Raw genomic sequence first — 12,395 nt, 5'->3', positions numbered from 1 at the left:
GATTAAACCAAGTGAGGCCAGGAAGGTGCTTCAGTAATGACAGGAAATGAAGTTCAGTTGAAAATGAGATTTTAGAGGAGGTGGCCTCTCGCTTGGGAATTACAGCCGGGCCCATCTTCACGGAGCAGATACGGATCAGGGTTTGTGCACCCAAAATGGCTCCAGTGTGTGATGCCCTTCACGGCAAACGTTTTGTCTCTCTTTCAGAAACGGGTACAAGTTTCTATACTGCTCGGCGCGGGCCATTGGCATGGCAGACATGACGCGGGGCTACCTGCACTGGGTCAACGAGCGTGGCACGGTGCTGCCCCAGGGCCCGCTGCTGCTCAGCCCGAGCAGCCTCTTCTCCGCCCTGCACAGGTGAGGCTCGGCCTGCCTACCCCCCCAACCCCCAACCCCACACCTGTGGGCCAGCTCTGGACCTGTCCTGCTTATTCATCCTGCCCACCAATACCTCCACTCCATGCTGGCCACTGGAGGGTTCATCCTCAAGGGCAGGTCTGACCCCACAACCCTCAGCTTCTTCTGTCAGCCCATCATGGCCCTTGGGAAAAAAGCCACGGCAGCCGCAAGCTTGGCATCACAGGCTCTCCGCCACCTGCCTTGTCTTCCTCGCCCGTCTCATTCTCTCTGGCTCCTGAACGCAGTCTCCATTGTCCAGAGAGGTGGTCTCTGCTTTGAGCCTTGGCACATGCTGCCCTCCTTTGTGGGGAGCTGCCCCTGCCCCAAACCTTGCACTTCTGGTCTGTGTCTTAGCAACTCTGAGAATCCATGTGCTTCTTTCCTGTCTGATCAGGGACCTAGGCTGGGTTAAGTGGCCTCTCTGTAGCCACCACCACCACCTGGCCTGGGACTCCCTGAGCCCTGGTCACACCATTTTGTTTTTACAGACCGCCACCAGCCCATTTTCCGATGACCCTCCTCCCTTCGCCTTCATGCCCGCATTCAGGACAACCAAGCCAAACTAAGTCTGGCCTCCTGGGGTGGGCACAGGAAAACAGCAGCTTCCCTGGAGCTGGGGGCCCAGGGCCGTGTCCCATGGTGGATTAAAGTTTGAGACTCATATAGCCACTCATGTGTCTATAAGAGTCCTAGATGTCAACAGTGAGGCCCTTACAGTGCTAAGGAGGATTCTAGAGTCCACAGAAGTCCATGCAGAGCCAAGACCAGCCCCTGGGTCTTCTGATACTCAGTTTGGGGCTCCATTATCATCACCATCACGATCACCATTCATCACTGTCATCACCATCATCATCTAAATTACATTTTGTTTAGCTGCAGAAGAAGAGTTCTAAAATATGTGCAGTGTGTGTGCATATACACACATACTGTATATGAGCTTCCCCTGTGGCTCAAATGGTAAAGAATCTGCCTGCAATGCAGGAGACCGGGTTCAATCCCTGGGTTGGGAAGAGCCCTTGGAGAAGGAGATGGCTATCCACTCCAGTATTCTTGCCTGGAGAATCCCATGGACAGAGGACCCTGGTGGGCTACAGTCCATAGGGTCACAAAGAGTCTGACACGACTGAGTGACTAACACACACACACATACTGTATACACACACACACATATATATGTACAGTATTTCTGCATGCAAGCTGAAAGGGACCTTTGAGATCATCCAGTAATCCAACAGTGAACACTAGCGGGCCTCCAGACTCAAGTAAAGCCAGAGGATAAACCATTATGCCCCAGGTTCTGTTTGCTCTCATCCCTCATCCCTGGGCAGGAACAGTAACCCTTCTCCCTGGATTTTGTGTTCATCCCTCCCTGTTCCTCTAAGTAGTCAGTACAAATACATGTAATCCTAACCAGTATGTTTAATTGTGCACATTTGTGAACTTGATGTAAACAAATGTGCGTCCTCCGGAGCTTGTTTTTACTGCTCTATACTATGTCTCCAGGATCACTGGAAGTGGCCGTCACCGGCTCGTCTTAGCTTCTGTAGGTCCCGTGGTTGGACTCTGCCCCGCCTGTTTACCCAGTCTTCTGTTGGTGGGTGCTCGAGCCACTTGTGGTTCTCCACTCTTAGGGACTCTCAAGAGCGGGGTCCCTGGGCCACAGAGCATGCACATGCTTGGCTTTCTTAAATCACGGCTTGTTGTTGTCCAGAGTGGTTGAAACAATTTGTGCACCAACAGCAAACGGTGCTGGATATTCCTCCCATCAGCTTTCCTTTCTTGCCTACCCACTGTCAGCTGTTTACATTTCTGCTAGTCTGGTGGGAAAGAGATGTCTTCGTATGTTTCTGGGCCATTTGGGTGTCATCTTCTGCGAAGTGCCTGTTCATGTCTTTCCCTTGTTTTCCTTCTAATTTGTAAGAGTCTTACAGATTCTATAGATCTATAGATGTGGCCTTTATTATGAGTACTACAAGAATCTTTCTCCAGCTTATGGCTTCTGATGAACATAAATCTGAGTTTCGTGCAGTTGGACAGATCATTTCCTCTTGTAGTTTGTACCTTCTGTGCATTAACAAAACCTTCTCTGACTGTGGGCCCAAGGAAAGTCTCCCATATTTTATCTAAAAGTGTTGTTTTTTCACACCGACATCTGTAATTCACCAGGAATTGAGTTTTGTACACAGAGTGCAGTAGGGTGTCCATTTTTTTTTTTTCCTCTATGGCTGTTCAGTTGCCTCAACTCCATTTGCTGAAAAGGCTACCCTTTTCCTCTGCTCAGACTTGTCATCAGGGTCATAAATCGAGGGCCCATAAATGTGAGCCTCCATTTCTGGCCTTTATTCATCTGTGTTATTCAAGTCACGCTCTGTAAAAACATACAAACAACAACCTGGTGTGAGTTTAATTGAAATTACAGGGAATCTATAGACCAATAGATGGCTTCCCTGGTGGCTCAGATGGTAAAGCGTCTGCCTGCAATGCGGGAGACCCGGGTTCAATCCCTGACTCAGGAAGATCCCCTGGAGAAGGAAATGGCAACCCACTCCAGTACTCTTGCCTGGAAAATCCCATGGACAGAGGAACCTGGTAGGCTGTACTGTCCATGGGGTCACAGAGAGTTGGACATAACTGAGCAACTTCACTTTCACTTTATAGACCAATAGAGAGTTAATATCATTATAATATTGAATCTTCAGTTCAGTTAGATGGTTTGTTTCTTCATTTATTTAGGTCTTCCCTAGTCTATGGCAGTGAGGTTCTTCGCTTATTTAGAACCTTTGCACCGACCGTCCTTTCCACCTACTTCACCTCTTTAGGTTTGGTTTCTGAGGTCCTGTTGGCCTTATGAAGAGAGTGAAGAGGCTCTCTCTTCTGTGCCCGGGAATTCTTAGTTCTTTGGATGATTGGTTGAGGTCTTCAGCAAAGTCACTGCTCCAGGGCATTTTCTTTGTGGGCAGACTTGAAAGTGCGGATTCACTTTCTGTCTATGCTTTCCTGGGACGGCTTAACTGACTTACACATATTTAATTTCCAAAGATATGAATGTACTCAGTATCCCAGCATCTTTGACGATTAAAAACAGTTTGATGCTAATGAATTCTTAATAGGCTTGCGCTGACCCATTATTTTATCAATTTGTTTTAACAGGGAAGTGATCGAAAAGAAGCCAGAGAAGTTTAAAGTCCAGTGTTTGACAGACATCAAAAACCTGTTTTTCCCGAACACAGAACCCTTCTATGCTGCTTTTGGAAACCGACCAGCTGTAAGTAGTAGTTGGATATATCCGAGCTCTTGAAATTACTGACTGTTCTAATGGCCATCATCTGAAAGGCTGGCCACTGTAAGGCCAGACCCTCCTCTTCCTAGACATAGCTGCTAAAGATCCACTTGCCTGCATCTGAAGGCAAGGACAGCATCTTCATTTCACGGCCTCTAGTTTTCTTTGAAGGTGGGCTTGTGGGTTTCAGCTTGAAATTTGAAACTAGAAACTTGACAGTCCAGATTATGTGCTAAATTAGCAAAACAAGAACGTTAAATAGGATTAGAGCCTTTCTATAGGAAGGGAACCACGAAACCACAGAGCACAGAGGTGAATTCAGTGTCTTATGTGAATGCTGTTGTTTTCTATGGCAAGAGTCATACTTTGAGATTTTGTGCATACCACCCGCATTGGCTGGAAAGTTCAGCATATTAGAGAATATAGTTGGGACTTCCTAATGATCAAATTCTCCTGTTTTTGAAACTCATGCCCAAGAAAATGGGTGAGTGAAGAACCTTAAGGAAAGTTGTTAGACTTGCAAGGGATATGGTAGGTGGTTGATTTTTTAACTCGGCTCTTCAACAGATGAGTGAACTGAGGCCCATAGAGCACAACTGACTTACTAATTTCACATCCAGAGATATTATTTCTTGACTCTACTTGGAGGTATTGTTCTGGTTTAATGAAAGTTCTGTAATACAGCTGGAGCTTGTTTTATTGTGCTTTGCAGGTAATGCACTTTTTTTTTTTTTGCCAAGTTGAAAGTTTGTGTTTCAGCAAACAAAGTTGAAACACCCTGCATCAAGTGGGCCTGTTGGTACAATTTTCCCAACAGCATTTGCTCACTTTCTGTCCCTGTGTCACACTTTGGTAATTCTTGCACTATTTCAAGCTTTTTCATGATTTTATATGTTGTGCTGATCTGGGATCAGTGATCTCTTATGTGACGACTAGGATTCACTGAAAGCTCAATGGTGCTTTCAAAAATGATGGTTGGCATTTTTCAACAGTGCGTTTTTTTTATCATAGCTTTTTTTTGAAATTGGAGGATAATTGCTTTACAATGTTGTGTTAGTTTTCACTGTACAACAACGTGAATCGGCTCCAAGTATACATATATCCTGTCCCTCTCGAGCCTTGTCTCTCTCACCCCTCTAGGTCATCACAGAGCACCAAGCTGAGCTCCCTGTGCTACACGGCAGCTTCCCACTAGCTATCTGTCTTATACATGCTAGTGTATATATGTCAATTCAGCAGTAGTTTTTAATTAAGGTATGCACATTTTTTTTAGAGACATAAAGTTGTTGCACACTTAACAGAGTACAGTATAGTGTAAACCTCACTTTTATGTACATCACGAAATCAAAACATTTATGCGATTGGCTTTACTGGCTTGTTTATGGCATCTGGATCTGAATCTGCTGTATCCCCAAGGTCTGCCCTTTCTACCTTTGTATTTGTATCAAATCTGAAAAATCATGTATTTGTATATACCATGAACTCTTCTTCTGATTAATTAACACTTCTCCAAATATAGGATGTGTACTCGTACAAGCAAGTGGGAGTGTCTCTGAACAGGATATTCACGGTGAACCCCAAAGGAGAGCTCGTGCAGGAACATGCCAAGACCAACATCTCCTCGTGAGTATCACTGTCATTGTCAATGACCTTGGAGTGACGTTTTACAGTTAACAGTATACCTTTCTAATCCTTTGGCTACCTACATTTTAATCCTTAAGTCCTACAAAGAAAAATTATTTTAATTTCTCAGATTTTGTCCAGAACCTAAGTTTTGGACAACCTGAATTAAATCAGATCCATCACTTCAGGGCACATAGAAGGGGAAAAAGTGGAAACAGTGGCTTGGGCTCCAAAATCACTGCAGACAGTGACTGCAGCCATGAAATTAAAGGATGCTTTCTCCTTGGAAGAAAAGCTGTGACAAACCCAGACCCTGTATTAAGAAGCATTGACATCACTTTGCCAACAAAGGTCCATACAGTCTAAGCTATGGTTTTTCCAGTAGTGATGTACAGATGTGAGAGTTGGACCATAAAGAAGGCTGAGCACCAAAGAATTGATGCTTTCGCATTTTCGCTGGAGAAGACTAGTCCCTTGGACAGCAAGGAGATCAAACCAGTCAGTCCTAAAGGAAATCAACCCTGAATATTCATTGGAAGGACTGGTACTAAAGCTGAAGCTCCAATACTTTGGCCACCTGATGTGAAGAGCTGATTCATTGGAAAAGACGGTGATGCTGGGCAAGATTGAAGGCAAAAGGAGAAGAGGGCGACAGAGGATGAGATGCTTAGATAGCATCACCAACTCAATGGACCTGAGTTTGAGGAAATTCCAGGAGATCGTGGAGGACAGAGGAGCATGGTGTACATACTGCAGACCATTAAGTCACAAAGGTTGGACAGGACTTAGCAAGTGAACGATGACTCTTGCTGCTGTAACAACCACCTCTGGGCTAAATATTTAAATGCGTAATTAGATGCTGCTACAGAGTAGAATGGCATGAATTTGAAAACTACTGGCTGAGATTTGCCAAATTTGCTTTGAAAGCCTAGAATATGAATGAGAAATGTAACCAAAGTAAAATATCATGAGAAGCTATATTTAAAGATGAGGAACGTATATAGCCCTTCACATCCTGACCTGTAATGATATTCTTGCTGGAAACATCACCGTGTGACTATGAGTTCCTCTCATATTTTTGGCCGAAGCCCTTCCTCCCCAAGGCCGTGGGCCCAACAGGGTTACTGTCTGCAGGGAGGCCGCCTGGCTGGCTGGGGCCCTTCTTGACTTGGATGTGTCTTGCTTTGGGTTCTTAACTGCTTCAAGTGGATCACGTGTCCTCAGCTGTGCCCACTGGGTCACGTCACCTGTCAGTGGGTGACCTTGGGCAGACAGATGTCATCCTGCCTTGTCTGTATTAGAGGTTGTACCCCTGTTGGCCTGGTCGCTGGAGATCTGGAAAGCTGCCCTGGCCTAGGCCACACTAGGGGGCCTGCGGGGCCTTCCTCATATGGAGGAGTTAGACGGGGAGTTTGGGTCCAGCAGCTTCCCAAGGATTGTTTTTTTGGTAAATTAGAGATCTAGGTTCTCCTCAAGCAGATGTTCATTTTCAAGATGGTCCTTTTACCTGTTGGAGTCTAATCCAGCCTAAATAGGACAGTTGCAGGTTAGAGGTGCTCTAGGGGCTGCCCCCTAAGCCTCCCTCCCCCAGGCCAGGCCAGACCTAAGGAGTTCTTAGGGTGTGGAAGGGCAAGGGGAGGGTGGAGCCAGGAAGCCAGGACCCTCGTCCAATCCCTGGGAACTGGAGGCAGTGCTGGGCATGGCCTTGGGAGCCCATGACAGCAGGAACTCTTCTTTCCTCCCCCTCTCTGTGCAGTTCCTCCCCCTCCGGAGTTCTCAGTGGGGGCCCCCCCACCCCAACAGTGTCTCAGTTCCCTTCCCCTCCCCGCTCACCCATGAGAGTGGTTCCTGGTCTCGAGGAGACAGCGGATTTCCATTTAGGGTCAAAAGAAGTCAAATGAAACGTTACCCGGAAATGGCAAAGGTTTCTGCCCAGCCAGCAGCCAAGGGGCAAGTCTCGTCATGAGGGGCGTGGAAAGGGGGACTCCCGCAGCTCTGCAGGTTTGCCCAGGAGCCCACATGCACGCTGTGCCCACGCCTTGTGGGAGAAAACTTTACATGTTGGCAAAGAATGATGTCACCTTCTACCTGGACCAGGAGATGACGGCTGTTCCCGTGGGAGAGCAGCCCTCCTTCCCCAGGAAAGCACACGCTTTTCTCTGGCTCGGAGCTCGGGTGCCAGGCTGGTGTCCTGAGCTTGGAATCCTGTATCTGAGCTCGGAACCCTGGCATTGGAGCCCAGCAGGTGCTTGTCCCTAGGGAGCTGGCATGTTGTCTCTGAGAAGTCAGGAGCCCACCCCAGGTGGGGGGCTTCAGCGCTTTCTTTCTTGGCCTTTATGGCCAGCAGTGCTTCGGGGCCGCTTGCTCTGAAGCAGACCTGGTGAGGAGGGTTGGCCCGAGAGAGGCATGGACGGACTGGGTTTGGGTCTGGTGCCGCTGAACCCTGATGATGAATGTGAGCTGCCCCCTGGCAGGGAGGGGCCGCCTCCCCGAGTCACAGAACTCAAACAAACAGGTCTCCAAGCCAGGAAGTATTTTAAAATTTTGTTTCAATCCTTGGGAAAGACACAATTCTCGCTTGTTAAGAGAGATTTTCTCCATTTTGTGTAAGTACAATGTTTCTCTTTAAGTCCTTTGTTAAATACACACAGTCACCCTTATTTAAAAGTTGTTTTATGTCTCAGAAATGTGAATTTCTGGAGTTTGGATTTCAAAAGCCCTTTCTGGTTCTTAGCAGATTGGAACTGGAGAGGGACCTGGGGACTGTCAGGGAAGGCTCTGGGAACATGCAAGGAGGCCTGGGCTCATCATAGTTTCTGGTTGGAGCCCAGAGGTCTGAAAATGCGTTTTCAATATGCAACTTTCTCTTTGTAGTTCTAGGCCACAGAAACTAATATGCAATGTCTCTTTGGGAATACACAGAAAATAGAGTGAGAGAGCATTACAGGGAGCATTGAGAAACACCGATGAGGCCCGTGTCCACATTCTAGAAGGACCTGAAGCCCAGAGAGAGCAAGACACCTGCCCAGGGTCCCACAGCAGTAAGACAGGAGTAGATCCCAGGTCTCATGATCCTTATGCCAACTAGGGCTTTTTTCCCCTGAGACTAATAATTAGCCAAGGCAAACTATTTTACAATGTCAATGATTAATTGTTACATTTATGGAGCGTCGGTTCCCATTATTTTACTGTGCATACGTCATTTAATTTAATCCTCGCATGTACACTGTGCAGTTTTCATCTTCTGCCTTTCCAGTTGAGGAAGTTACGGCTTAGATGAAACTGCTTGTCGGAGACGGCATAGTTCATCAGTGACAAGGATACTGGAGTGGGTAGCCATTCCTGTTTCCAGGGGATCTTCCCGACCCAGGGATCAAACCCGAGTCTGCAGATTCTCTACTGTCTGAGCCGCCAGGGAAGCCCTCAGTGGCAGAGCTGAAGGTCGAATCCGAGTCTCAGCCCCGGGGCCCAGCGCCCTTTCACTGCACAGTGTTCAGCCTCCGGGTGACGCCCAGGAGACGTTTCTTTTCTGTGGTTCCCCACCTCCCAGGCGGGTGACATGTCTGTGTGTTTGCCCTACGATAGCTTCCAGTCTTCACTTCTGCTCTGTCCTTCGAATCAGGTCGGGTCGCACCCGCCTCCCCCACGGGGCCGTCTCTGACTCTTCCTTGGTGGGCAGACCCTCTGCTTTTCCTATAAGTTAGCAAGGGACTATTCTAGAACAGCCTCCCTTGCGTTAATCACGTGGTCCCCTCTGCGGGCTCGTGGGTTCCCCCTGACGCCCAGGCGCAGCGTGGGCTGCGTGCAGGTGTCCCCCGTGTCCAGGTGGTGATGCAGTCCCTTCTCCTTCCAGGTACGTGAGACTCTGCGAAGTTGTCGACCACGTCTTCCCCTTGCTGAAAAGGAGCCACTCTTCTGACTTCCCCTGCTCGGACACCTTCAGTAACTTCACCTTTTGGAGAGAGCCACCGCCACCCTTTGAAAACCAGGATGTTCATTCTGCATCAGCCTAGAAGGTTCCTGGCCACCCCCTCCTGACATCCTGTGAAGACTGGGCACTCCCATTAAAGGATAGGTTTGGGGACGTGCAGTCATTTGCTTAAGAGCATAGAGGACCGAGGAGGAGGTTTTCCCTCCCCGCCCCAACTCTGGGGTTGTCATTTCTAAGTAACTTGCGAAGGGTGTCTGTCCCTGGCGGGGGCATCGGCTAACCCCTGGTGTGGAGGCCGTGCCCCGCTGCCCTCCGCAGCCCAGTCCAGGCCGGGAGTGGTTAGTGTGCAAGATGGGTTGTGAACCCCGGGGGTCCTTGGGATGACGAGATCCAGGGAGGGGTGCCAAGTATGCAGGACTTCCGGGAGAGTGGTGGACACATTGCCACGTGGTGGTTTGGTGCCATGGCTGCTGCGCACGGCGGGAGGGCCGTGCAGGGTCCTGTGAGCTGGATCTGAGGTCTCGGGAGGGACTCCAGACCTCCCCGTGCTGGGCCTTGACCTTGCGGATGTCCCTTTGCGGTGTTTGCTGACCGGTCAAATGTTTGGCTAAGTTCTCTCATTCTTCCAGTTAAAGCTAACTTATATAAACTGGCACATTTCCCCCCCATTTTTTGCGGCACGAGGCTGGAATGTTTATGCCTTAACGCATCCGTGGCAGACATTTTATGTAGAATGTGCTTTGGCTAGCTCCCTGTGACTCTGCAATGCCTTAAGTTCAGATTATAGGAAATAACTATCAAGGCAGTATTTCAAATTAGTTTGACACTCTGCCAGCAACCTAGCCTGCAAGGTGCTGCTGAAAATGGGGGCTCGAACAGAGCTTATGCCAAACGGTGATGGTGTCGCTTTCTTTCTTGAGCTCTCAACAGAAACTGGTTGGTTTTAAGAAAAGCAGTTTGTAAAAGTTAAATTATATATTCTTTGTAGATAGTGTTATTTATTACTTTACTCTGGGGTTACTGTTAATAAGCATTTTAGCCATAATCTATTATAACTGTCAGTAATACATTAAAAAGATATACGTGTTAGATCATCCAAAGAGCCTTATTCTGTAATCCTCACCACGCTGACTTTCTTTTGGAATTTATGAGTAATACTTTTTATTTCCCTTCGCTTTTCCCACTCAGATTAAGGGCAAGTGGGTCAGCAATTATTTGAATGACATTCTTTAAGCTGGTAGAAGATGATCTTTTACTTGTTTATTAAATTGGCTCCTGGAGAGAATAATTTGAAAAGTGAAAAAATTATTTTGGTGAAAGATTTCGCTTTACTTTTTGAGCTATTATTTTTTTTTAAAGAGTGTTTTACTCCATTGATTGAAATGCTCTCCTATTTAAATCGCATGGTTAGAGTCATAGGAGGCAAACAGTGGAACAGCTGAGGCAACTCTACTCTTTCTATGAAAGAAAATCCTTTCTTGTAATTGGTGGGCTTTGCTGCAATGGATGCCCTCCTGATGGTCCATGTGGCCACACAGGAAACACCAGCGCCTGTGCGTAGCTAATCGCAGATTTGCACGGAAGCATGATCCACATGTGCAGATCCCTGTTTTGGAGGCATTAAAAACAATTTAAAATAATCCTGCCTTACCTTGGGCTTGCTCATTAGTGACGTTCGGAGGCTGCACTCATTCTTTCTGTTTCAAGGGTATTTTGGGGTGAATTTTAACTGCTCTGAACCGAGTATCAGCTCACAGGTCTGCAGAGGCTGGCCCAGTTTCTCCCTTGCCCTGGGAGGAATTTGGCCTTGGCCCTGGGTCACCTGTCCCTCGTGGTGAGTGCCCTTCATCAGGATGACCAGCCGTTGAGAGCATGCAACTTGGGTGTACCCTAAGCTTCCACACCACTGCCCTCTGAAACAGAGTGCACCTTCCAGAAAGTTGCAGCGTCAGGTTTGTGTCAAAATCAGAGCGTGACCACCCCGGAGAGGCTGTAACTTTCACATCTACCTTGTGGGCTTTGGAAAATCAGATTTGTGCCTGGGAAACACTCGCATGTGTGTGCTAGTTTAATCAATGTTCACACACCCAAAACTCTGTGACCCCATGGCCACGGGCTAGGATGCTGTGTTTGGACCACACATTTCAAAGCTGCCCCATGGAAACGGATCCCTCCATAGTGACAGGTCATCAAATGTTCATCACACGTGATGGAGAAAAATGTACATCCCGGGTACACTGGGGAAAATGATGATAACTTCAAAGAGAATTCCCTTTTCCATTTTAGGTTTGGGATCGCCATTTTAAATATATTTTATTTACAACACATGATCTGTATTTGTATATGCTGGTACAATGATAAAAAAATCACTGTAATCCTTGATTGCATTGTCCTGGATGCAGAGCTAGTATATATTGTAATAAATGAGACCAATGAAAGACTTCCCTGAAAGCCAGGCGTGTGAATTTTAGTTTTTGATAAGTTATTAAGTTACTGATTTCCTGTTGTATGGTATCAAGCATACTATTTTATTTTCTACTTAAAAAGCAAAAACCTTAAAGCTTTGAACTGTTCAATATTGAAATAAAAAAAGCCCACCTTTTCTGATGCCTTTGGTGAAATCCTGACCCTCTGTGTGCACTTGGGAGGGAAAGAGGGTGAAGATAGGAGAGGGCTGGGCTCCCCGGGGCTCATCTCACCTTGAAGGGAGCAACTTAGAAGCAGGGAGAATTGTGCTAGATGCTGTATGTGGGGTATCTCTCAGGACTCGGCCCATAATCGATGTTTAACGTGTGGCTCTTGCACAGGCGGGCTGTGTTCTGTGCTCTCGTATGGGACGTCAGTCAGGTGCAGCCCCAGGAGAGCTCAGGAGAACCAAGCTTATTACACTTCCAGCTTCTCAGAGTGGGAGGCCACATGGGAAAACCCCCACGGTGGTCAGGAGGCAGAAGAGTGAGGGGAGAGCCGAGGACACAGCCTTTATTGGGGTCTCTGCGAAAAAGGCAGGGCCAGGGGAGCTGCTGAGGACTGCCGGATGTGGCTCATTTCAGTGGCCTCTAAGCTGTAGGCGTGGCCTTCGGTTGCCTGGTGCCAGGCCCTGGGCTGATGAGGGCCGAGGAACAGTGCCCACGCTGGTGTAGCTGTGGTGCCAGCCGGACA

The 12,395-nt window shown here is 47.7% G+C and overlaps 1 protein-coding gene across 7 annotated transcripts in view; it reads left to right on the top strand.

The window, feature by feature from the left end:
* The window catches only part of LPIN1 (lipin 1), a 130,200-nt gene extending 118,357 nt beyond the window's left edge, over positions 1 to 11,843 (top strand). For 6 of the 7 annotated variants that reach the window (XM_070799120.1, XM_019970683.2, XM_070799118.1 and 3 more), the window contains 4 exons: positions 208 to 360; positions 3,553 to 3,667; positions 5,202 to 5,305; positions 9,159 to 11,843. In XM_070799120.1, the coding sequence (XP_070655221.1) occupies positions 208 to 360; positions 3,553 to 3,667; positions 5,202 to 5,305; positions 9,159 to 9,318 (532 nt within the window). In that variant the 3' untranslated portion in view covers positions 9,319 to 11,843. The remainder of the gene's footprint in view (positions 1 to 207; positions 361 to 3,552; positions 3,668 to 5,201; positions 5,306 to 9,158) is intronic. The other variant, XM_070799122.1, reaches the window with a different exon arrangement.
* Positions 11,844 to 12,395: the final 552 nt, after the last annotated feature.

Source organism: Bos indicus, chromosome 11, assembly GCF_029378745.1.
Source record: "Bos indicus isolate NIAB-ARS_2022 breed Sahiwal x Tharparkar chromosome 11, NIAB-ARS_B.indTharparkar_mat_pri_1.0, whole genome shotgun sequence".
Classification (NCBI taxonomy): domain Eukaryota; kingdom Metazoa; phylum Chordata; class Mammalia; order Artiodactyla; family Bovidae; genus Bos; species Bos indicus.
Note: the sequence above shows the minus strand (reverse complement) of the source record. Positions and strands in the feature narration are given on the sequence as shown.